This window comes from Panthera leo, chromosome A1 (assembly GCF_018350215.1).
Source record: "Panthera leo isolate Ple1 chromosome A1, P.leo_Ple1_pat1.1, whole genome shotgun sequence".
NCBI classification, from domain to species: Eukaryota; Metazoa; Chordata; class Mammalia; order Carnivora; family Felidae; genus Panthera; species Panthera leo.
Window position 1 is genome coordinate 140492011 of NC_056679.1, and position 26501 is coordinate 140518511.

General features: G+C 42.6%; 1 protein-coding gene and 1 long non-coding RNA gene across 3 annotated transcripts in view; one reads left to right on the forward strand and one right to left on the reverse strand.

Moving 5' to 3' along the window:
* IQGAP2 (IQ motif containing GTPase activating protein 2) overlaps positions 1 to 26501 on the forward strand; it is a 294057-nt gene that overhangs the window by 125137 nt on the left and 142419 nt on the right. For both annotated transcript variants that reach the window (XM_042941451.1, XM_042941443.1), the window contains exon 3: positions 20867 to 21023. In XM_042941451.1, the coding sequence (XP_042797385.1) occupies positions 20867 to 21023 (157 nt within the window). The remainder of the gene's footprint in view (positions 1 to 20866; positions 21024 to 26501) is intronic.
* On the reverse strand, positions 22077 to 25982 carry LOC122221836. The gene is made up of 2 exons (XR_006203458.1): positions 25122 to 25982; positions 22077 to 22357 (listed from the first exon to the last, which is right to left on the reverse strand). It is a non-coding gene; the product is annotated as an uncharacterized LOC122221836 (long non-coding RNA).

Below are 26501 nucleotides of genomic sequence, written 5' to 3' on the forward strand. Positions count from 1 at the left end.
CCCTGCAGGTATGTGAGTGAAGTGATCCCTGTAAGGGGAAAATTAATCTGGCAGCAGCAGGTAAACCGTTTCCTCTGGGGAGGGGTTGCTCAAGGTATGGCACCCTAGTCAGAGGTCAAAGGCCAGACCAGAGGTCACAGGGCCTGAACAGGGTAAGAGGCGGTGCAATGGAGAGGATGGCAGAGACTAAAGGAGAGAGAAGCACAGTTAGTAGAAGCCAAGAGCTGATTGGAAAGGAACAGGAAGGGAAATTGCAGTTGGAACAGGGGGTCACTGAGAAGAGACGTTATCATGAAAGGAAACAGGCAGGCAGAAGGGAAGACCGGTTCGAAGGAGGGAAGATCAGGGCCACCATTAGCCTAAAGTGCCTTTGTAAGAAGGAAAAGACACCCCCCCACCCCCTTTAAGCCACAGAGCCTGGCCAGTGGAGCACAGGCTGGTCCCTGGGCCAGGATTCTGTGCACAGTGTGCCACCTGTACACCCATACACAGTGGCCCTGTGGAAGATTCCTGTAGAGCAACGAGATTCCTATGGTCACCGCACTTCCTTATAGCCAGGCTGTAAGGTGTAAGGGGTGGTGTGTGTGTGTGTGTGTGTGTGTGTGTGTGTGTGTGTGTGTGTGTGTGCGCGCGCGCGCGCTCACCCGCGTGCGCACTGCGGAGGAGGTGGGGAATCCCTGGGCCTGTTATCCCCATTAAATCCTAACCTAATACTACTACTTTCCCCAGTCCTGGCAACCACAATTCTCCTTTCTGTCTCCATGAATTTGGCCATTCTGGGGGCCTCCCATAAGTAGAATCATGTGGTATTTGTCCTTTGAGGTCTGGCCTATTTCACTTAGCGTGATGTCTTCAAGGTTCGTCTGGTTTGTGGTATATATCAGGATTTTATTAAGGCCAAATAACCCATCGTATGGATATAATGAACATGGGCATACAGGTACCTGTTTGAGTCTCTGTTTTCAATTTTGGGGGGTATGTACCCAAATGTGACATTGTTGAGTCATGCATAGTTCTGTTCAGCTTCATAGAGGAGCCACCCAACTGTTTTCCAAGTGACTACACCATTTTAGACTCCCACCAATAGTACTTGAGGGCTTCAATTCATCTACATCTTTACTAACATTTGTTATTTTCTGTGTGTTTTTTAACATAGCCATCCTCCTACTGGGTAATAGATCACTGAGGTGACACATTATTGTGGCTTTGATTTGCATTTCCTCAGTGTCCCTATTTTACTTTCGTGCAGCTTCTAATGTGTTTTTATCATAAACAAAATATGTAAATATAGCGTCTTGCCTTTTTTTAACTCTACTTTTCAAGACTGTGCTCAGACAGAGCTTCTGTTAACCTTAGAAATGTATGGCCAACTTTTGCCTATTTGAAAACATACTCATGGGACATATTTTCACTTCCCTTTGTAATGTTATAAAAGTTTAAGATGTGTTTCATTCAACGTACAGTGTGTTTACCTATTTTTTAATTAGTTCTGAGCTTTTAAAAATCAAAAAAGCTTGCAAAAACTTGGATCTCTCACTTGCAAAGAAATCTTGAAGGCAGAACCCCAGTGGTTCATGTTCTGACAAGACAGTGAAGGACTGAGTAGCACAGAGCCCTCTTCCAGCCAGGTCTGCCCCTTGCTAATACCTGCCTCACCCCTGCAGGCATCTGTTTGCAAGCCTGGCTAGAATGGATTTTCTGAGGCTAACCCTAGTCTAGATTTATTCCATAAGGTAAGTGACTAGAAGCGACTAATACTTCTGCTCCACCTAATTATTTAATACCTCCACTGACACTTTCCAATAAATTCTGAAATCGTGTATCCATCGTTGTAGGCCTCAAGCCCTTGGGGACAAGTCTGGCCAACAGATTGGTCCCAACTAGTTAAAAGTTTCTTCCAATCTGAGTGCTGCTTCTTAGCTGGAATAATTTGAAATCCTGTTTCTGTGTGTACATAAGGCACATGTACTCTTGTAGCTCTGTCATGGGCTGGCTTAGTGATGTATCACGGTGTCACCACCTAATTCTGAGTCCCTGCTTGTTGTTGTCTACCAGTGATCACACTGAGAAAGCTGCTGTTCGCATATGCTTTCTATTTGTGAGTGTGTGCCTATCCATTTAATATTCTATGTATGTGCTAGAATTGTGGCTTGAGATACACACACAGTTGATGTCTGTGGTCTGGAAATACACTTAGTAATGTCTGTAGATATTTAGACGGTCAAGATGGTAACTGGTCAGCTTCAGATCCCGTGTCTTCCAGATGATCGGTGCTGGAAGGTGTTAGGTGAGGCTGCCTTGCAGCCCTGAAATGGAAGCATTGTGAAACCTGAGCCGGCCCAGAACACCCTCCAGCATGATTTGTTATTGCCCAGAGCTGGCTGTACCGTTCATCAAGCCACATTTCCTGAAACCTAAGAACACCAGCGTGTGATAGTGTTCTCTTATAACCAGCTCCTGTTCCCTAAAACCTTCGCGTGACTCTTCCAGTGGTTTGCAACCTAGCTCTCTCTGTGTGGTCGCGAATGACTTCCCTGAAGGTGAAGCATTAAGTGAACATGACGGTAGCGGTGGAAGGAGCAAGTGAGGAGGTGTTCCCGTGCTTGAGGGGGGCTCTCCTCCCAGCCTCCACTCTCCAGATCTCTCCTCTGAAGCTCTCCTGGTCATTTGTCCAGGCAGCCGAGCTGGAAAGCTCCATGTCACTCGCTGCATTGGCCCCGATTTGTGCTTCCTGTCAGAGGGGAAACCATAGTGTGTATTTCAGCAGTATGTTTGTCTCCTGCTTTCCAGCCAATTTCTTTTTGTGTCTATCACTCTTTGCCTGTCGGCCCTCTTTTTCCTAACTAGATATAATGCTCTGCAGTGTAGTTTAAGTTTTATTTTGTCACTGCCTAGAAGTTTGTTTTCTGGCTCCGTGGAGCACCCCGCTAAAAACTCCACTTGCCTGTCACTTTTTCCCCATGGTGGGTGGGACAAGATTCCTTTTTATTTGTGTGGTGGACTTGTGTTGCCCTCCTCCTTTAAGGGTTTGCCACGGGAAAAAGTTCTCTCGATTTCTGATGTCTCTTTTAATACAGAACAATGATGAAATTGTTAGACAAGTGAAACGGTCCTTAATTATCTGTCTGGAAATTCTTGTGCATGTCAAAGGCTTTCTTAGATTTCACTGTATTTGGCAATTAAGGTGCCCAGTTCTGGAACATGCCATAGGGGCAGGTCCCACAGGCACCACTTTGTAGTGGGGCCAGACATTGCTGGCCTGCTGGCCCTGTCTCCCCACTCTCGATGACCATTCCACCCCAGGTAGCTGCTGTTGTGACTCAAGAGCTGGCACACAGTAAAGAAATGGAGTCCTATGAAAAGGACCCGAATTGAAAAACTTCTTAACATGGCTTCCTTAAGACACAAGGCTTCTGAAGCCCCCTGGGGCTCCTGCCATCAAATCACAGGGGCGTCTGTATTTCTCATTGCCAAGACATAAAGACTCAAGGGTGGAGATATTTAATAGAGGATGCAGTCCCCAGCTGCCTTTGGTCCTGGGAAGATAATCTAGGTGGCTCTAATTAATAATTAACTTACATATAAAATCAAAGATCTACAGCCAAGTACAGCAGCAAATGCTGCCACCTGGTGAGCTGATTCTGGTTGAGCCGGGTAAAAAGGACCTGGGAGGAATGGTATCTAGCCAAGGGAAACCAAGGCGGGAGCTTAGAGAAGACTGGGTTGGATTGTTGCCGCTTCTGGTATAATTGGAACGTTTTACTTCTCAAGCCTGTTTTGTAATATTTCGTATGCCGGGTGGGTGGATTAAGTGCTTTGAAATATATCTGGTCATAAATGCGCATGGTGCAAAATTTAAAAGGTCAGAAAAGAGAGTACACCAGTGAGAATTACGTCTTCCTTTTGCCCAGTTCCCCTCCACAGAGGTAGCCACTGTTGCTAGTTTCTTTTGTCATTTTTGAATAGTTACATATAGTCCTAATGTCAGATGTATATAAATAAACTCTACATACACTCACATCTGGCTCTAAAACGGTTAGGCAATTGTGTAACATACTTGTGTACACAATTGGAAACGTGATTATGTATTTTTCAGTAATGATGATTTCCTGCAGTCTTTTAACCCTGTTGTAAACAGAAGGAAAACTAGAATGCAGGGCTGAATGGAATGGCCGTTATGTAAATAAAGCAACTAGTGTTTGGGACCATGGTACCTGTCCCAGAGAGGAAATGTTAGGAGAAGAGGTTCAGCTAGTCACGCTCCCCAGAGCGGCACACAGTCTCACAGGTCACATGATGGTGGCCACATTTTTATATTGGGCTCCCTTCAAGTTCTTTTTAGCCCTTGTCTCCTCCCTCCCACAGGCAACTGTTGGGACATGTGTAAAATATGTCATTTAGAGCTGTATATATTCTTGTATCGCATGTGGTGTGTAGGTATAGTTGACGCTTGAACAGCACAGAATTGAACTTAAAAATACAATAGACCCTTGAACAACACGGGGGTTATACGATAAATAGAGGACTGTAAATGGATTTCCTCTTCCTTACGATTTTCTTAACATTTTTTCTCTGCCTTACTTTATTCTAAGAACATGATATATAACCTTATAACCTATATGACATATAGAATATGTGTTAATAGACTGTTATTGGTAAGGTTTCTAGTCGACAGTAGGCTATTAGTAGCTAAGTTTTTGGAAGTCAAAACTTACATGCAGATTTTCAATTGTGGTGGTGGGGGTCATTGCCCCTGACCCCCACGCTATTCCAGGATCAACAGTATTTTTAATTTAGGCAAAGGTGAGGCCATCTTAGTTTTAGCTTTTAGTTATTTTTAGTTAGAGTCTTTTCCTACCAGGTTCTGAAAGCTCCATTCTTAGGTGTACATCTAGTTAGTTGCTATCTACCCTTGTGTGGCAGAGCTGAGATTTTGGAAACAGTTGAAGTAATTGAGGTGACTTTTTACCCCAGTTTTTCTTTGACCTTAATTTTTATCATAAACACCTCAAAACAAATTTAAGAGACCTTACAATTCCACCAACCTAGTATATCAACTTTTCTAACATTTTAATAGGAGGCTATACCTAGCATAGTTAAAACCAGAAAAACATAAGTTTGTGTTCTTGTTTTATTCACTTTACTACATCATTATTCCTCCATTTTTCTAAGTTATCATCACAAATGTTAATAGCTGCCTCATATTTCATCTGTATTTATAATTTCGAAGTCTCTGCTGTGAAGCAACTTTTAAGTTATGTTTCATATCACTGTAATTAACATCCTTGCACACACACTTGGTCTTTTGTTTTTGTCATTTTCGTTCCATCATCTTGCCAGGATAGATGTGCAGTAGGGGATTATGGAGTCAAAGAGGAAAATTGTCCTGTGGTTTATGATGCAACTTGCCACATTCTGCTTCTCGCTGTATTCCCAGAATGCGTGCAAGTGTCTGTCTTCCATTTAAAGCCCACTTCTTTTATTTTTAGTGGTATACTTAGAGCTGTTGCCATGGGAATTGATTTATCAGTGTCACGATGGTCAGCGGAGAAATAAGGAACCGCAGGCTCTCTGTTGAGAAGGAGTTGTGGAGAGCGCCATCTGCTACCTGTGTCGCGCACCCTTTCCCTGCCGCCAACCCTCCTGCACATTCAGCACCATGTTCCGTCATGAGCCTTTCTGCTCTACAGCGTCTGGGTCACCAGCAGCCAGTGGGTGCACAGCCCTGCTCCAGTCTGGCTGCGGAGCATGTGAGCTGGGAACCATAAACATGGACGTGCGTATGACGAAGAATGGTGATGGGGATGCTTCTGTCTGCTCCTCACATATCCCAACTGAAGGGCTGTTAAAAAGTGACTGGCTGCTCATAAAGATGTGTATCCGCGAAGAGGGGGTGGCGTGGGAGTGGACCGTGGGAGGCATTTGCAAGAACATTTGTTGGATTCTTTTCATTCTCCTCTTAGTGACAATGATTGATGGCATCTAGTGAGTCCCCGTTTGTCACTTCCTTGGTACAGCTGGTAGTGGGGGTGGGGGAAATCAGTAATGACTGGGCAAAGGATGTAGCTGGAGGGGGTAGGGACTCTTGGTATGGTACTGAAATGACACGTCTTGCCCTTAAACTTCTCATTAGTGTCTTCTCCGCTGTGCAGTACTACCTGCCAACAGCTACTTTTTTTTGGACCTTTAAGACTCTAGAAGAATTGGTCTTCGAATCTTTGCCTGTTTTCCCGTCTCCAGGAGAGGGTTAACTTTGCACAGAAGGGCCAGTACCTGTAGTTTAAGGATGGAAGAGAAGAAAGAAAATCCACACTGGCTGCAGTTTTGGACAGTAACGTTTCCGAAGGTTTGAAAGAGGGCCTGGCTTTAACTATGGCATTTTCTTGGTGTTCTAGCATGTCTGTTTAACAATTCCATACCGAATATTTGGTTAGAAAGTAGAAAAGGGTTGTAAAAAGAATCGAGGGAAGAGAGCGGTTGTGGCAAATTAGCCAAGTTCAAAATGAGCTTATTAACCTTGCTGCTTTCGTTTTCCAGCTACTTTGAGGCAAAGAAATGTTAAAAAGTGCAAGAACAGTGATTATTTTGTGGTTAGGTCACATGCACAATGCAGGCAAACCCAGGAAGGAGAATCTGCTTCATCAAGCCTTCAGTTGTTAGGCCACAATTTATGCGGAAGCTTCAAATGAGTGTTGATTTGCCAGGAAACTGCTCCTGTCTAGTACTTGAAGTTCTTTGCTTTTTCTCTGCACCCCAGCTCATGGCTACCTTGCAAAATGGAAGGTGTTTTGCACTGAAGGAGAACCTTACAGCCTTATCTCACCCTGTAGCAAGTTCTCAGAAGCCAGGTGAACAGAGCCCAGTGTTTTAGTTCAGTTTTCTACGCACTTGGATTTGCTGGTTTTCCTGCAAGGTATCCTCTGCCCCTGCAGCCTCCCTCCAGAGGACTTTGGATCTTAGATGTACAGGCCAGTGTGGCCAGACTCCTTGCATGCATAGCAAAGACCCTCCTTGGAGAATATGTGGTATCTGATGGCTCCTTTGGAATCTTACACTTGAAACTAATGCTCACCTGCCTATCTCCCTTTTCTTCTTTGGTGAGCAGTTGTTTCTTGAACACCTGTTGCATGGCAGGCCCTTTCTTTCCCTAGGTGACTCCACATACGGTATTTGCTTTAATTCTCATGACATCTTTGTAAGGTTGCCGGCGTTGTGCCCAAATTTCTGAAAGGGCAAGTCTGGATCCAGGTTGATGGCTGCCTGCAAAGGTAACCACAGCTAATGAGTTGTAGAACCAAGCTCATAAGCCAGATTTGGGGGAACCCAAAGTCCAGTGATCCGCTGCACCCCACAGACACCTCAGAAAGTGAAAGCCTCTTCAGCCAGTCCCAAAGAATACGTTCTCTTCACCCTCTGTTAAAGCACAGGTATGCCTCGCTTTGGGAAAACAGTCTGTGAAGATCTGAACTGGCTTATTTGAGTTTTAGAGAAGGCTTCACTGTGAGTTTATGCTTCAGAAGTGATGATCCCTAGGAAGTTAGCATGAGCCCTGTTCACCCCATATTCATCGTAAATGAGCTGTCAGAGCAGAGTCGAGTGTGGTGGGACCCATGAGCTGCGGAGGCGACGTTGAGCTTGCATTGAAGTCTGTTTACTGGCTGTGGGACCGTGAGAAGTTCATACTTAACTCTGAGCCTCATTCCCTCTCTTTCAGAGGGAAATAATTAGCCATCTCATGAGGTTAGTGTGAGAATACATTCGTATCAGTGCCGAGTACCTGCTCGGTGCTGAGCTCACCCATGTGCTGTAGTTGTTTGGGAACGGCATTATCGGTGTCCTGGGAGGCCCGTCAGAGGGGAAGCCTGGCTTCCATGCCTACGTGTGAACATTTGTATAGCGTCTACTAAATACCTCTTAAGTCTTTAGCTGGAGTAAGGCAGCAGTGTGTGTGTTTGGTGGAGCAGGTGGCTGGGATGGGCTGGGTTAACGAAGGGGAAGCCACAGACTGACGAGAGGAAAAGGCATGTTTGACCTTGGTAAGAGGCGGGCATAATTGCTGCCCCATGAGTGTATGGATGGCAGGGGACAGCTAAACAAATAGAGCTGGAGGACAGATGCATTCGGTGGATTATGTTGGCCATTGTGCCGAGGGTGGGCCTGGGAGCTTGCAGGGAGCAACGACAGCTACCAGAGCGACCACGGAAGGTGCCTACCGCCTGCAGGACGCTGGTGTCATGCTTTTCTTCTATTCGCTGACCGTTTTCGGCATCAGTATTACTATTATCCCCATGTTGGAAATTAGGAAACTGAGACCCAGGTTAAGCAACTTAACACAGCTACGGGACAGGTGAGTGGCAGAGTTTGGGTTCAGCCTCAGCATGGCTCTTGAGTTTGTGCTTTCCTGTCATGCTGTATGCCTTCTTCGACACGGGAGCTTGCGCTGACGGTGCTTTAAGTAAGTGTCAGTCAAACAAATAAATATGAGGTAATCTGCAGGGTAGCAATAAATGCAGTGAAGAGAAATGGAATTGGGTAAGGGGTTGTAGGGGATAAGTGGTGGGGGGGAGGGGTTGTAGGGGATAAATGGTCGGGGGGAGGGTTGGTTAGCTAGTGTCCTTGCTTGGGCTACCATAACAAAATATCTTAGAATGAGGGACTCAACACAAATTGGTTTTCTCGAATTTCTGGAGGCCAGAAGTTCAAGATCAGCTTGTCAGCATGTTTGGTTTCTCCTGAGGCATCTCTCTTTCGTTACAGATGACCATCTTCTCACATTTTCTTCCTTCTGCGCGTACATTGCCCCGGGATGTATCTGTGCTCTTCCCTCATAGGGACACGAGTCATTCTGAATTAGGGCCCACCCTGATGGCCTCACTTTAACTTAATCTTCTCTTTCTCCAAATATAGTTGCATTATGAACCACTAAGCGTTAGGATATCAACACGGGAATTTGGAGGGGACACCCTTCTGTCCATAAGACTGCACCCTCTAGACCCCCAAATTCATAGTCTTCTGTAATACAAAATGCAGCAGCCCCAAAATCTTAACTCACTGGAGCACCAACTCTCACTCTCAGATCTCACCTGAACACCTAAATCAAGTGTGGGTGAGACTAGAGGTAAGATTCATCCTGAGGCGAAAATTCCTTTCCAGCCACGAACCTGTGAGACCAGGCAAGTTACATGTTTCCAAATTATAGTGGGGGACAGGCTCAGGTATTCCCATTCTGAAAGGGAGAAAGTAAAAAGAAGAAAGGGGCCACGGATCCCAAGCAAGTCAAAACCAAGCAGGGCAAGTTACATTAGATTTTAAGGCTCATGAGCCATCCTCTTGGCACTCTGTCCTGGCCATCAAGGAGGTGGCCCTGCCTTCCAGGCCCCCTGGGGTAGCAGCATGGCCCAGTAAAACCAAGGGGGAGACAGAGGCCGGACCTGGGGTAGGAAGGCAGCCTTGTCAGTCTCTGAATCACCTTCAGGCTCATTCTTCCCTTTTCTTGTTCACAGCCAGATAATTTTGCTGTCTGGGCCGTAGAATCCCAGAGGTCTGACAACCTTTCTCCTCATAGAAAACAAAACACTTGCCTCATAGAGACAAGACACTTGTCTGAGTCTAAGTGGGCATTGTCTCTGCTGTTGTAGCCCCATCTCTACGCCTTCCTGACTGTGAGATGAATGAGAGGGACTCTCAGGCAGTGATTATCCAGCCATACCCCTTGTTCCTCCAGAACATGCTTTCTCATTTTTTGCAATGTTGGTAGGCAGAGAATTTTCCAAATCTTCAAGTTCTGCCCTTTTGCATAACAATTTCTTCTTTCTCTATTTCCTCTCGTGTTAAGCAGTAAGGCTAATCCAAGCTGTGCTTCTGATTTTTTAATATTTCATTTATTATGTTTATTAATGATAATTCTTCCTTCACTTTCCAAGCCTTAAAACCAGATGGTTGATATGGTTAGAAGCACATGAAAAGATACCTGCACTCAATGTTTTCCTTCATAGGGAATCGTACTAGTTAGGTGTCTCAATCAATATGCTTGTTAAAAAAAGAAAAAAAAAAAGCTTAGAGTGTTTTCTTTTAGTTTTCTCCTGCTTCTGTCCTCCATCGCAAACTAGATTAAAATCACAAACTACCATTTTTCCCTGTACTCCTATTCCACCCGGCTTTTATCAGTATTTCAATGTTTCTACTACAAGACTTGATGTTGGCTCAAGTGTTTGGTGTAATCAGCAAACCAGTTCTTGTCTTTATATATGCAGAAGAGACAGAAACTTGAGAATGCGCAGTTTTCCATTATTTTCTATTTATGAAATAAGACATGCTTATGACAATGATACGTGAAAAGATAAAAAGTCCACCAGTTATGTAATTACACAAGGAAAACCACTGTTAATATTGGCTGTATGTTTTTTCTGGTCTGTGTGCATTTATTTATATATATGTAATTTTAGAAATAGGATTATCAATTTTATAATTTTGCCTCCTGTCCTTTTCTCTGAAATTTACCACCAGTATTTTTCCATTATCTTAAGTATTTTTGACAGAGGGTGTCTACGAGTAGGGGAGGCATAGAGGGGAAGAGAGAGAGAGGGGGGGAGGGAGAGAGAAAGAAAATCTTAAGCGGGCTCCATGCTCAGCGCAGTCTGACGTGGGGCTCAATCCCTCGACCCTTGGGACCATGACTTGAGCTGAAATGAAGAGTTGGACGTTTGACTGAGCCACCCAGGCACCCCAGTTTTCTTAGATATTTTTTGAAAGTATCTTTAGTGGCTATATAACACTGTAAACAATGGCCACAACATGATTTTATTAGACATGGAGGCTATTTCCAGTTTTGGTGTTGGACAAAAATCTTGGACCATAGCTGTGTTTATTAAACTATATTCACAAAGTAAAACATCTGGATTGTATTTTAAGTTTCTTCAGCTATTCTTTCAAGAGCCATACAGTGTGGTGGTGAATGTACACACTGCCGAGTGATCTTTGGATTCATATTTTGCTTTTCCCTCTTATATACAATCTTCGACATGATATTTCATCTTCCTTGGTATCTGACTCCTCATGTTTTTAAAGATGATAACCCACTGGATTATGGGAAGAGTAAATGAAACTTTATGAAGCACCATGCCCTGAACTTAACAGGTGTGCAATAATATTTACCATCCTATCAGGAGATTGCTCTTGAGAAAGTTTGTGCTAGTAGATTCTAACTGTTTGAACATACCGGGGAGGTTGCATATCTGAGAACCTGCAGGCACATGTATTAGACACCAGCAGAGGGCAGAAAACATTGGAAGATTCTAAGGAGGTGTGACCTGTGAACCCGCCTCATTCTCGCCCTGATCTCTGGATCCCAGAGGCTCCAAGGCTCCAAACACTTCTTCTCAAGTATATGTATTTATTTAATTCCCACATTAAAACCAAGTGCATGTTTTGGGTTAAAAGATTTTTTTCTTATTTTATAGGCTCTTTGCTTTATGGGATGTCTGCTTACCTAGAAATTTTAGCACATGTAAATGTCTTTTTTGTGTTCATGTATCTGTGTCTGCCACACCAGTCATCTCTGCAAGCATGTGGTACTACCAGTATAATACATCCAGGTAGGTGGCTAACTGGGCCAAGCCTAAATAGAAGCATAGTAAAGTCTTGTACCTGGAGTAAGGATGAATTATCCATAGAGCATGTATCTGAGCAACTGTATTTTGTGAAAAAAATTTGCGTAAGTTTTTTTTTTTTTTCCAAAATCTTCAAATACTTACCCAACCTGTTAGAAACAGGGCTACGAGGTTTGCAGGCTTCCCTTATTTCCATCACTGCCCCAGGCCTGTATGTTTCTTTCTCTTTCTTCCTTATCCCACATCTAAGGGAAACATAGGGGGAAGGAGAGCACCATTAATACATTCGTTAAATATGCTTCTCTAAGAAATAACTCACCCATGAAGATTCTCTGAAAAAACTGGTTCAAGAGAAGAGAATCTTAGGTGTGACTTCCAGGTGCCAGCTCTCTCCTAGAAGCTGTACTGAGACTGTGCGGCTGAATTCACTAAACAACTTTGAGCTCTTGGCATCCCGACACCAGTGATAATCTGAGACTCTGCTCTGTAAACTGAGGGGCTTTGCCTGATCCTCTCCTTGGAACAGTAGTAGATTCTCAAAAGTATGAATTGGACTAAACCTCTCAAGGTTATGTGTGGTAAGGAAATGGACCATAGTCAAACTTGAGGACAGGCTAAGAATTGTGGTTAATGTTGGCTAGGTGCTTACTGAGTGCTGGGCACAGTGCCGAACGTTGTACCCATATTCTCGTTAACTCCATACGGTAGCCCCTCCCCCCTAGAGGACAGACACTTTTAAGTCTCTTTGTTTTCCAGACAGCTCAGTGATGTTGTGCTGCAACTAGAATTTGCACCCAGAAAGTGTAACCCCCGATGCCACAGTTTTAGTCAGCAAATTGTACCGCATCTCTCACTTGCCTGCCGTTTCCTTCATCACATGAAATGTTGCTAAGTGTTCGAGGGAAAAGGGGTTTTGTGGCCCCAAACCGTGGGGAACATTAGGTTAAAGGAAATTAAACTTGGCTTCCTACTTCAGGAATTCTCTGAGCTTTTGGCATACTATTACTGCCACTTAGGAATCTTCCAGAGAGGATATAGAATGCAGCATTTTTAAAATTTAATTGCCCCCCGCCCCCGTTCCTCCCAGGACACTGGTAGTATCTCATGGAGCCAGCGTTCTGTGGAACACAGTTTGGGAAATGCTTGCCAGACTGAGTAGATTTTGCTGTATCCTCTCCTTCCTCAAGAGGAGAGTGAGAAATACATCCAAGGACGTCTGCCCCATTCCTGCTAGACGTGGAGTCACCTACGGATTGTTCTCATGGTACTGTATGTCTGTGTTTTAAAGGAAACAATTCACGCCTTTTTTTTTTTTTTTACATTCCCCATGTCATTTTCTGATAGTGAACTAAATAAGCATTGTATGAGCATAGGATGGGGCTCAGTTTTACAGTGTGTGATTTCCTACATCCCTGTTCACTTGTGCTAACAAGGCTAATAGAATTGGGGTCACCGTTTTGCATCAGCTTCCAGCAAATGAGAAAGGTTGACCATGAAAGTTTAATCCAGTCCTCCTGACATGTGACTTCCCAATGGCACAAAAGGGACCACTTACACTAGATGTATTAAAATATCTGGTCTTAGGGGCGCCTGGGTGGCGTAGTCGGTTAAGCGTCCGACTTCAGCCAGGTCATGATCTCGCAGTCCGTGAGTTCGAGCCCCGCGTCAGGCTCTGGGCTGATGGCTCGGAGCCTGGAGCCTGTTTCCGATTCTGTGCCTCCCTCTCTCTTTGCCCCTCCCCGTTCATGCTCTGTCTCTCTCTGTCCCAAAAATAAATAAAAAACGTTGAAAAAAATTAAAAAAAAAAATATCTGGTCTTTGCTTTTATTTTTTTTAAATATCTCATAAGCTGATTTTCAAAACATTTAGGGAGATGAATTGACTTGTAATACTTGAAAGTTCATACAACTAGACCCTGCCTTAAAATAAGGTTTGTGCAGGGAAAAAACACACAGTTTTTCTTTTGTGGCCAGCAATTGTCCTTTTGGGACGTTTCTTCCATACAGTGCTGGATGATAGAGACCAAAATTTATAGTTGGTGATTTCCTGAATAACAATTCAGATAGCAAATGCCTCGGTGAAGAAACAACTTTCATATGTTCTGCAAGGCACAAGTTAGCACAGTAGGATGGACCATTTGTCTCATGGTTTTTATAAGGTTTTTTTGTTTTTTTGGTTTTTTTTTTTTTTTGGTCTCTTGCAAGACAAAATGGCGTTTGTTATTTTTCTTTTTGGCCTTAACCTAAAAAGAAAAAAAATTGAGAAGCTGCTCAAATGATAAAAAGGAAAATTCCTTTTCCTCTTACTTCTAATTTCTCTGTCCCTAGCGAGTGATCTGAACTTTCCCTACAGACAGAAAAGAGAAGAATCACATGGATAAGAAAGTAGTGCCTTCGTCCTGAAAAGGAAGATGAAGTTCTAGAATGGCTCTTCAGATTCTCATAAGAAATGGCTTTGACTTTTGCTTTGGGATGAGACGTTCACATACTGGTGTTGTGGCTCAATAGGACTAATCAGTAGAAGGACCCGTGAAGAACAGTACAAGGGCAACAGGCCAATTCTGGTTTTCATTTGTGAGGGTTTTTAGGTTGATTTTAAAGACAGGCTCCAGGCTCTTGACGACAGGAGGTCTTTGTAGCTTGATTTTATTGTGTGCATACTTCATGTCTTATCCATATGGAAACCATCCATACATAGGTCATTAGAACAGAATCAGGAGTCTACCAATAACTTCTTACATTGACAGTCAATTGATTTTTAATAAGGATGCCAATTTAATGGGGGAAAGCATAGTCTTTTTAACAAATGGTGCTGGGACTGTAAATCTACACGCAAAAGAATGAATTCTTTGAGAGGACCCTTACCTCTCAAAATTTACTAAAAAAAAATAACTGAAAATGAATCAAAAGCCTAAATGTGAAAGTTAAAACTATAAAGCTCTTAGAAGAAGACATAGGTAAGTGTTTGTGACTTTCAGTTAGGCAATGGTTTCTTAGCTATGCCATCAAAAGTACAGGCAGCAAAAGAATGGATGAATGAGACTTCGTCAAAATTAAACACCTTTTTGTACTTCAAAAGACAACATCAAGAAAGTAAAAAGACAACACATATCCAAAATGAAGAGAGACACTCAAATCATTCATCTGATAAGGGACTTGTATATCATATATAAAGAACTCTTATATAATTCTTATATATGAAAAGCTAACCCAGGTAAAACATGGGCAGTGGATTTGAATAGACATTACTCTAATGAAGATATACAGATGGGTGATAAGTGTATAAGATTTTCATTATCATTAGACATCAGGGAAATGAAAAGAACCAGAATGAGGTGCCACTTTGCATCTATTAGGATGGCTATAATCAAAAAGACAGCTAAGTATTGGCAAGAATGTGGAGAAATTAGAATCTTCTTAAACTACTGGTGGGAATATAAAATGTTGCTGCTGCTCTGGAGAACAATTTGGAAGTTCCTCAAAAGACTAAACACAAAGTTCCCTTAGTACCCAGAATTTCCGCTTCTAGGTGTATAACCAAGAGAAACGAGAGCGTCTATCCATGCAAAAACTTGTACACTTATGTTACTGTACAGGTTAGTAGCATTGTCCTTAATAGCCAAAAAGTGGGAAACACTCAGATGTCAATAAACTGATGTAATCTGATATAGCCATACTGCAGAATATTATTCACCCATAAAGAAGAATGCAGTATTAATACATCCTACACCATAGATGAACCTTGAAAACAGTATGCTCATGAAAGAAGCGAGTCACTAAAGGCCACCTATTGTAGAATTGCATTTATATGAAATGTACACAATAGGCATATCAAGAGAAAGTACATTAGTGGGTTGGGATTAACAGGGTAAGTGGGGAGTGACTGTAAATGGTTGTCGAGTTTCTTGTTGGAGTGATGACAATGTTCCCAAATTGATAATGATGATGATCTCACAACCCTATAAGTTAAAAATCATTGCACTGCACATCTTAAATGGATGTGTGTATGGTGTATGGATTATTTCTCAGTAAAATGGCTAATAAAACAAAATCATATTATGTAATTATACTGTCATATTGAATTCCATTCTGATTTTAGGCTCGTGGACTAAGACCGTTCCAGTACATCCAGCTCCTGCTCACAGAGACACATTTCCTGAACATCAGGCCAATTGTCTCTACATTGTGCTTGTTGTAGGAAGTTTGATAACAACAGACCGTAAAAATCACACTTAGGATTTTTGTTGGTTTGGCTCAGTAACACTGGCTTCTTTAACAGATAAACCACTGAGTTGAGTTGACAATTGAAGTTCAGTTCTCGCTCCTGTAACACTCAGTAATGTAAGACAACAATGAGGGGGCACAGGCACTTCTTTACCATAGTTATTTGGGAGCCAGGCTGAGGGAAGTTCTTTGACTTTGCTTTCATGAGTTGTGGTATCCTGCTCACAGACAGCAGAAGAGACAGTGGAACTCATCTATGGGAGACATTCCTGAGGCAAGCCTCGGGGCAATGCACATCATTTCCTCTCATATTCTGTGATCACAACCCAGCCACTTGACCCCAAACAGATAGTGTGGGACTGGGAAATGTGGACCCTGGTCAGCAGTCACTCCTAGCTGTCTCCTAACTTCTGGAATGAACCATTGGGTATCGCTGTTCCAAGTTCTTTCCTTACACTTTTGAAAAGTAGATCAAAAGGATATTCAGCCCACATGACCGTATGCTAGTTTAGAAGTTTGCATACTATAGTTTCTGCTTCGTTGTGAGGTATTTTAATACAGTCAGAACAAGGTTAACTAGCCAGTCTATCTGATTATTTTGTCAGGGTTTGCCACCTGTCTCAGGAGAATAGTCTTGGTGTCAGTCAATTTTTATTAATCGTCCACCAATAATTGAGAGGAGTTTCCAAGTAGTATATTTTAGAAGACTTTGTGAGATCTTGTCTAGGCTTCCGGGAGTTCTCTAGGAAGTAACTCCATTTGGAGAGGCTCTCAGCTTCCCATACCCAATCCCTGCTTGAAATGGCAACCACGAGAGGCAGCCTGTGCCTTTTGCCATTCATCGTTTCAAGACAGGTGACCAAGAGGGAATCGTAAGAGGATGAATGAATCTCCAGGAAATTGACTCAACTCTGACCTTACACTAAAGTGGCGGCAGCGTGTATGTCTCCAAACCATGGGAATCTTAGTGCTGCTCTGGAAGTGGCCTGGGTGAGTCACGAGAAGTTGAAAGTTAGAATTAGAGGAGCAGAGGCCCTGGCAGCTTTTTGAGGTCTTTCACTTACCAGTTGTGTGGCATTGGGCTTTTCTGAGCCTCCGATTATCATCTAAAAATGGTGATCCTTGGGGTGCCTGGGTGGCTCAGTTGGTTAAGCCTCCAACTTCGGCTCAGGTCATGATCTCACAGTTCATTCGTTCGAGCCCCATATGGGCTCTCTGCTGACACCTTGGAACCTGGATCCTGCTTCGGATTCTGTGTGTGTCTCTCTCTCTGTCTGCCCCTCCCTCCCTCCCTCCCTCCCTCCCTCTCTCAAAAATAGATAAACATTAAAAATGAATGAATGAATGAATGAATAAATAAATAAATAAATAAATAAATAAAGATGGTGATCCTAATAGCACCTCTTTATGAAGTGATCTTGAGGATTAAGTGATAATTCCCATGAAGTATTAAATACAGGTTCTAGCACAAAACAGTGTTTTAAATATGAGTTATCATTGATAATGGCATCATTTGACTTTCAAGGCAGCAAAAAGGAGATACCTCCATTGATGCCTAATGCTTCAAAAATCTTTGGCAGTGTCCTAGGAGATTTTATGATGCAGCTGTGATGCTTGGAAAAGTTTTTCTGACGCACTCAGAATCTGTCATTAAATCACAATTTGTCGGCTACCTACTATGTGTAAACACATTGCCAGGCACAAAGGGATTGTCTATAAACAGGAAGAAGAGATGGCTTTTGCTTTGAGTAGTTCATAATGTGATAAGCATTAGCAGTGGCTGCATTTTAAATAGGCTGTAGCTAACCCAACTTTTTGGTATCCTTAGTATTTGAAGCCAACTGCACATATATTCGAGTGTAGACAGAAATAAGTGCGGCGGCGCCTGTGTGCCTCAGACACTTTAGCATCCAACTCTTGGTTTAGGCTCAGGTCAAGATCACATAGATCATGGAATCAAGTCCGACATTGGGCTCTGCACTGACCACGTGGAGCCTGCTTGGGATTCTCTCTCTCCCTCTCTCCCTCTGCCCCTCCCCTGCTTATGCTCTTTCTCTCTCGCACGATAAATTTTTTTTAAGTGTGATTATCTTTTTTTTTTTTTAACAAGCACAAGTCTAAAATACCGTATTTCACTTTTTATTTTAGCTTCCTGCCCTTTGCTCCCTATTGTCAATTTAACCCCTTCCACAACCAGTTGTAAGTTTACCTCTCCCCCACTCCTGACACATATACTCCAATCCCAGAATGGTGATAAAGCAATTATATACTGTGTGAAATGCAATTTCTTAAATTTTCAAGCTAATTATTCAAAAACAGATTGTGTTTTTATATGAATTAGCATAATACCTTGATTTGTAATTTATGTAGCTTAGAAAATTGGCCTCACAGGGGCACTTGTTGTGATGAGCCCTGGGTGTTGTATGTAAGTGATGAATCACTGAATTCTACTTTGGAAACCAGTGCTGCACTGTATGTTAACTAACTAAAATATAAATTAAAAAAAAGAAAGATTAGAAAATTGGCCTACTGTGGTTTTTAATTTGGCCAAATTTTTATTTAAAAAGCAACATTATCATCTATTGCTTAATTTTTTAAAAAATTCTCAACCTTGTGGTACTCTTACCTCCGTGATTTGAAGCAAGGCTCACATATACCCCATATCCCTTATATCCCTCATATGTGATATGTGAAAGTCAAGGTCTTCATGTTGTTTTGCCAGTTGCTTATTCTCTCAGTTTCACAGTCTCCCTAGGATCTTAGGTTGTGAGAAGAACCTCATCATCCCATCCTTCTAATTCCCTATCCCTTTAGCAGAGGAGAAAGCAGGCCCCTAGAGCTTAGGGGACATACTTTGGGTCACACAGTGGACATGGGCTGTGTCCCCCATGCAGAGAGCTCTCTTCACACCAGGCCCTGCCTGGTAATATTTTCCTTTCCTTTGACCTCCTTTTCTAAACTGTCACCAAGTCCTGTTACTGCTTTCTCAAAATGTCTGCTTTCCACCTTCCCATCTCTTCCCATCTAATCCAGTCCCTCAGTTCCTCCCAATGGGAAAGGCCTGACAGAGCGCTTTGTCTCTGGGCATCCATCATACAAGATGAATTTTCTCTAATTACCACTGTCAGCGTGTCACTCCTCAGCTGCGAAGCTGCCAGGAGCTCCCTGCTTCCTTTGGCCACAGATAACAACACTTCTCCTGTGCTAGATGCTCCAGAGCCTGGCTTGGTATATTCAGCTTCATTTCCTTTCTCTCCATGAGCCCCAGAACCCCAAAGTCTTGTGTGGGTTTTCTCCATGACTCAGCCATGTTTCCTTTGTGCGTTTATCCTGTCTTGCTCCCCGGTTTCTAGCACTTCTCTGCCTTTCCAAATACTCCATTTTTCTAGGCCAAATCCAAGTCCCATCACCTTTTTAGCGCTCTCCCTGACTAGTCCAGTGATGAACTAATCACCCTCCTTTATTCCCAGCCTTAATTTTTTTTAAGTTTGTTTATTTTTAGAGAGAGAGAGAGGGACTGTGCACACGTGTGCAAACATAAGCATGTGCACCAGTGGGGGAGGGGCAGAGGGAGAGAGAGAATCTCGAGCAGACTCCGTGCTGTCAGCACAGAGCTGGGGGAGGGGCTTGATCCCATGAACCATGAGATCATGACCTGAGCCGAAACCACGAGTCAGAGGCCTAACTGACTGAGCCACCCAGACACCCCTCCCAGCCTTAATCTTAAGCACTAGCATGTAGCATCGGGCATAATAAACTTTCTTAGATGATTCTGTGGTTTTTCCTTGGAATTGCATTGCCTTTTCAATTATACTCAATGCCCTTTAAAGGCATGTTTATGTTTATATTTGTTTATATTTTTATGTTGGTATTTTTCTCATGTTCTATGTTTTACAGTGCTTAATAAGCGGTCAGTAAATGTCCATTGCTTATTAGGGGTTCTCGGAGCTTTTAAAAGATGTTGCCAACAAGCAGTTGAGATATTTTACAACATTCACTGCTTAGATCAGGATCATTTGTTAATATTGCAGAACAGTGTTCTCCTGTGCCAAATGTTGATAAGATCATCTGTGGATGTGTTAATGATCTTTAGGCAGGGACTGGCTGTATAGGTACGGTACTCATACTAATTGTTTGTGAATTGATGGCAAAGGTGGGGGCTCCTTTGCTGAACACCTGCACATCTACTTCTTGGATCTTACGGTAGGTTAATAGTTACTTGAGAACAGATAGGAATAGCATTATCTTTACAAGTCTGGCAAATTCTCAACACACCAGCCTGAAATGTGAGCTGGCCCAGCCTCCCCTCCCACTGTGTGTCCTTGAGCCTGTAATGACCTCTGTGCTCTCTTTTCTACAGTACTGGCACAATGTCCTAAGATTTAATCTGATCTTTTTCTGAGATTTTTTTTTCATAATTCAGTAAATACTGCATTTTCCTGCAAAAGTAAGAAAGTTGTAATAATTTCCTGGTATTGGAAAAAGGAATGTATATTATTCGAAGAAAACTTTTTGAGTTTTTGATGCCCCTTTCCACACCTTCTTACCTTCTCTGGTAGTCATTTCTGGACAGAGACAAGCTGCAGATTTTACCAGACCTTGGGCTATGCTTTCCCCAAGGCATCAGCCCTACAAAAATCTCCTCCACTTTGGGTTCATAAACTTGGAATTACATTTTCTTTCATGTCAGCAAATTCCACCCGTACAAATGGTTTGGCCATTTTACTCTTTGCCACAGAAGAAAATTGGCAGAGACTCAGACAAAGGTGAAGCTGACAAGCCCTGGCATGGAACTGAGTTCGGTGGCTCTGGGCTTTGAGTCCCCCTTGTTCATACTGTATTCTGAATCCTGGCCCACCCAGAAAGTTCTCTCTTCCCATCCCAGACAGCTAAAGATGTTTCAGATCGTGCTCCATTTTTAATGTCTCCAGCAGACGTATGGAGATGCTGTGTCTCTTCATCTACACAGACTTACCCAACTGGAGTCACTTGAAGGTTTTGTTTTTTGTTTTGTTTTTTTTTTCATCCTTCTAGGTGGATGGAAGTCTGCTTAGTTGAAGAATTGCCACCAACCACTGAACTGGAAGAAGGGCTCCGGAATGGAGTTTACCTTGCAAAGTTAGCCAAGTTCTTTGCCCCAAAAATGGTATCAGAGAAAAAGATCTATGATGTGGAACAAACACGTTATAAGGTAACTGAGATCTAATTGGTTTTGGCTCCCATCTAAAAGTGAAAGTTCAGTATTTAATTTCCTTTCCCTGCGTTTACTCTTAGTGTTTGTACAAGGATTTTGTGGAATGGGGGGAGGGGATGTCCTTGGTGTTTGAAGCCTGTTAATAATGATTCCTGAGGCAGCAGCAGTTTTCAAAGCAGAGCGTTTCTATTTTTGGGCTGAGACTGAGACACATCTGATGTGTGGGGCTTCCCAGACTCCCCGCCCCATTCTTCCTTCATGGAGGTCATTTTTATTAGCACCAGTAAATGTAAAAGTGAGGGCACTCTACCCTCTTTTTTCTGCCACCAACTCAGTTTATTAGCTCCCTTGTTCTCATCAAGGAGTGAAGTACCCAGCTGGGGCTTGAACTTGTGGCCCCAAAGAGTTAGGGCCAATGTGATCCAATGAATAATAATTTTGAGTAGTCTAGTAGGAATTCTGTTCCATTTAATGCTTAAAACAAAATAAGACTAATTTTTTTGTAGGCAACCAATTTTAATTATTTCATGGCTAATTTGGGAGTGTACACGGGGGAGAAGACAAAAGCAAAATAAACAATAGTCTTAATTTTAAAAATGACATTTTAGAGACACATGTCTAAATATTTACAGATAGTGTGATATATTTAGGATTTGCTCCACAGTAATCAGGAGGAGGATGGAAAGAGATTCAAGACTGGCCATAAGTTCATTATTGTTGAGGTTGAATGATGGGTACATAGGAGTTCATTAACTCTGTTTCATCAACATTATGTTTGACATTTTCCATTAAGAAATGAAGGAGAAAAAAGCAAACACCAACGTAAAAGATTCCTCCATTAAATGTGTCTTCAAAAAGGAGTTTTTAAGTGTGTGGTATTCTCTCCTGGAGTAAGTGATTTCTTGTGCACGTTGGGCCAGGATTTCCAAAGCTTCTTTGAAGTGCGATTCTTTATTTTCTTAATCTGTTGTACAGTTGACCCCTGACCAAAGAGGGTGTTAGGGACACCCCTCCCAATGCAGTCAGAAATCCGAATATAACTTACGTGTGTATGTGTCATTTATTTTATGGTCATTTATTTTCAGAAAGTAACCTTAACCGACACTCTTAATTTACATCCTTCCAACTACAATCCTGCCTCTGTGGGAAAAAAGGGAATATGGGAATTGAAGAGGGATTGGGGAGATCTTCTTTAATCTTACAGGGGAAGATGTCCATCTGCTTGGCTTGTCTGCTTATTCGCTCAGTTGTGTTTGATTATCAGTTCCGACTCCGGGATTTGTTGGAAGAGGTGGAGCATTATAATCAGATGTGCCTTAAAATGCTTTTTCCTGAAAGAGAGTGAGCTGTTGAACTTCACAGAACCTCACCTTTTGACTCTGTTAATCAAAGACCATTATACTCTATATTGACATTACTTACAGAAAATTTAAATGAGTTTCTGTAAAGTGTCTAAGAAGGGATTTAGAAAACAGTACTCATTTAATTTTTCTGTTTACCTTTGACTCTCCGAAAACTTAACTAATAGCCTCCTGTTGACTAGAAACCTTTACCAATAAGATAAATTGATGAACATGTATTTTGTATGTCATGTGTATTATATACTGTATTCTTATAATAAAATAAGCTAGAGAAAAGAAAATGTTATCAAGAAAATCATAAGGAAGAGAAAATATGTTTATAGTACTGTATATTTATTGATAAAAAATCTGCATATAAGTGGGACCCACACAGTTCGAACCTGTGTTGTTCAAGGGTCAACCCTATTTACATCTTTATATTGTTTTTTTTTTTTTTTAGTTGCAGATTCTCTAGTATCTTTAATAGTTCCTTGTCTTAAAATTGCAGGGACAACACTTAGTTGAAAATGGAATGCTTTCCCATTAATTGAATGATTCACACTACCCTTCAGTTGTTATTGAAACAAGATTTATTTTTTAAAAGTGTATATTTAGGGAAAAAATAGTTGCGAACAGAGAGGAGGCAAACTATAAAAGACTCTTAAATACAGAGAACAAACTGAGGACTGATGGGTGTGGGGGCCTTGGGGGGCAGGGAAAATGGGTGATGGGCATTGAGGAGGGCCCTTGGGATGAGCACTGGGTGTTGTATTTAAGTGATAAATCATGGGAATCCACTCCTGAAGCCAAGAATACACTGTATACCCTGTATGTTAGCTAACCTGGCAATAAATTATAATAGACAGATACATACATACATAGATAGATAAAATATGTGTATTTAATTCAGAGCAAATGTTTGAGTTACTATTTGGGCTAACCATAGAGAGAGGAATTGAGAAATCTTCTGCGTTTGTTTTCATATTCTAGTCTAAAAGATAACTGAGCAGAAGTTTCTGCCTTGGATAATGTTAGGAAAAAAAATGTTTGTGTTTGTTAAAGTACTTTTGACTTTATCAAGCCATGTGTTTTACCCCAGCCTTTAACTTATTATGCTAGCCTTTCACAAGACTTTACTGAATCATTGATTTAGTCAGGCAAAGTTACTGTTTTTTAATTTTGAAAAAGACTTATTTTAGTTCCAAAAAGAACAGAAAAAAAATATTTGTATCCCCACACAACAAAATAAATTAACGTTTGTCCACATTTTGCAGCACAATTCGTCTTTTTCTTCATTGCTTCTAGAAGGATTATTACCAAGCCCTAGGCCTATTTCTACTAACAGTTGTGTAGATTTGATGACAGAGTTAAAGGGTAGTAGGTTGGGCTTGGCTCTAGCCTGTCCTGAAAGGGAATTGTGGGTATTTTGTTTTGACATTGGGAGTGGTGAGAATCAGACCAGCAAGATCTTCCGTGGAGCCTCAGAACAGAGGCTGGGCTAATTCGTTTCTCCTCTTGGCACACCATACACCTTTGAATACAACTTTGTCCACATCCTAACTGTGGACCCTCTCAAGGCAACTCATACAGGTGCTATTTCCTCCTGGCATCAGAGAGCCTACTATTTGAATGAATAGCACTTCTCTTTGGAACAGGGGAAGTACTTCCAGTCTCTTGTTACAAAATGAAATACCTGTGGAGCACAGGCAGGTGATGACATTCCTGAACAAAACCTTAAGAGAGATGGAAGTATTGTGTTTGCCACTCCTGCCCATCGGGCCCTGGAAAACAGATACACAGAAGAAGGGATGATACTAGGAGAGGGGCAGAGAGAAGGGAAATAGCATCGGGGGGGGGGGCGCGGGGAGCAGGTTGGTGCCAGCTGTGATGTGGGGAAAAAAGTACAGGACCAGTGGAGACTACCCTTCTGTTGATTCACCGGAGAAAGGAGGCTTTTTTTTTTCCTTTTTCTTTTTTAGTTTCTTTTTTTTAATGTTTGTTTATTTTTGAGAGAGAGAGCACAAGCCGGGCAGGGGGCAGGAAGAGAGGGAGACAAAGGGTCCGAAGCAGGCTCTGCACTATCAGCACAGAGTCTGATGCAGAGCTCGAATCTATGAACCGTGAGAACATAACCTGAGCTGAAGTCAGACGCTTAACCAACTGAGTCACCCAGGTGCTCCCCCCACCTTTTCCCCCCTTTTATTAAATCTCTGAGAATGCCTAATGTCTTTGAAAAGAAACTTATAGTGATTTACCACATAATCATAAAATGTTAAGGCCATTTCCTTCATTTTACAAAATTGAAAGGAGTCAGATATTTGTGAACAGGAGACTTAACTTCCTGTTCTTGGGTTCTGTAGGACTAAAGCCCTTGGCAAGGAGCACCCAGTCATGGGACTGAGACACAAGGGAACTCAGGCTAACACAGGCCCACCCCTTTGATAAGCCTTCTGGAAACCATGAGTTCAGTGAGTGTGGGCTCTCACTGCAGCGTCTGCTTAGACTGCAGCCATAAAATATGATCTGCCCATTAGGCGCTGTGTCTCGCGGCACAGGCTCTGTCCCTGAACTCTGAAGGCCTCAGTTTGGGCAATGATGGCTCTGAGTTGAGCCGATCAGAGCTCTCATTGCCATCCCATCCTCTTTGTTCGCCAGCTTATGTACAACCCTGGCCCCTCATTAAGGTTACAAAGGTGACCTAGGTGGTAGAGTTAAACCTTCTAATGATGAGTGCCCTTTCCCTGGCCACCCCTACCTCTGACTCCAGGTCGCAGTAATGTGACCATGCCGTGTGTGCTCTGGCCCCTGACACTGTCTCTCTTCGATGCAGCATGGTGTACCTTAATGATGACCTTTATCATGAAGGCAGGGACCATGTATGTTGTCCGTGCAGTGTCCTCAGTGAACAGAGTAGACTGTAGCCCATAGTAGGATAGTAGGTGCAAGGGAAAGACCTGTTTAGTAAAAAGAAAAGAGAAAGTAGTTTCAAATCAGCCTAAGGACTCCATTCCTTCCGTGCTTTGATACTGGAGGTGTTGGAGTCTGATACTCTTCCGTCAAGTATGATGCTCAGACTTCCTGTAGGGTCACTTGATGCCTGTGTGTAAAAATGTGGACTCCTGGGCCCACCAGAGACTACTGAGTCAGGCAGAGTCTCTTGGCCAGGGACCCAGGAAGCTACACGCTTAATAATTATCCCAGGTGATGCTTATGTACTACCTAGCTTTAAGAACCACTGCTCCAGTGGCAGACAAACAATATAACACATTTTAATGAAGTTACAGGGAAAGAAGATAAAGTACTATGATAGAAACACATACGGGGTAGAACTTATTTATCTATACGGTGCTTACAATACCTGCTTGTACCAGGAACTGTTCTGGGCACACGAGGCAGCGTGGTGAGCAAGGCAGACATGATTTCACAGCATTTAGGGTTGAGGAGACAAGTTATAAGCGAGTATACAATTGTGAGTTGTGATGAGTATAGGAGGGAAGGAATTAAAGCCACTGTTGTTGACAGGTAGCCACAGACAGAAGATGAGCTTCTCTGAAGAGCTGTTTACTCTAAGGCAGGAAAAATGAGAGGAAAATCATCCATGTGCAGCTTTAAGGGTGGGGAGTGGGGAGTGGGGAGTACAGTCCAGAGATGAAGGAGCCTGTTTTTGAGAGACTCGAGGAAGAAAAGAACTTAGACAAATGGAGTGGCTGAAAGGCTGCGGTGAGGGACAGTGGTGAAAAATGACACCAGGGTGGAGGCAGAGACAGATCACGCAGCCAGGCTGGAAGATCTGTGATTTCATCCTAAGTTACTACAGAGGAAGCCTTTGAAATGTTAAACAGGGACATCATGGCTTTAAAAAGATGAGTCTGGCAGCGCCTGGGTGGCTTAGTTGACTAAACATCTGACTTTGGCTCAGGTTATGATCTCACAATTCGTGGGTTCGAGTCCCATGTCCGGCTCTGTGCTGACAGCTCAGAGCTGGGGCCTGCTTTAGGATTCTCTCTCTCCCTCTCTCTCTCTCTCTCTCTGCCCCTCCCCTGCTCGCCTGCTTGCTTGCCTGCTTGCTTGCTCCTTCTCTCTGTCTGTCTCTCTCTCTCTCTCAAAAATAAACATTAAAAAAAAGATGGGTCTG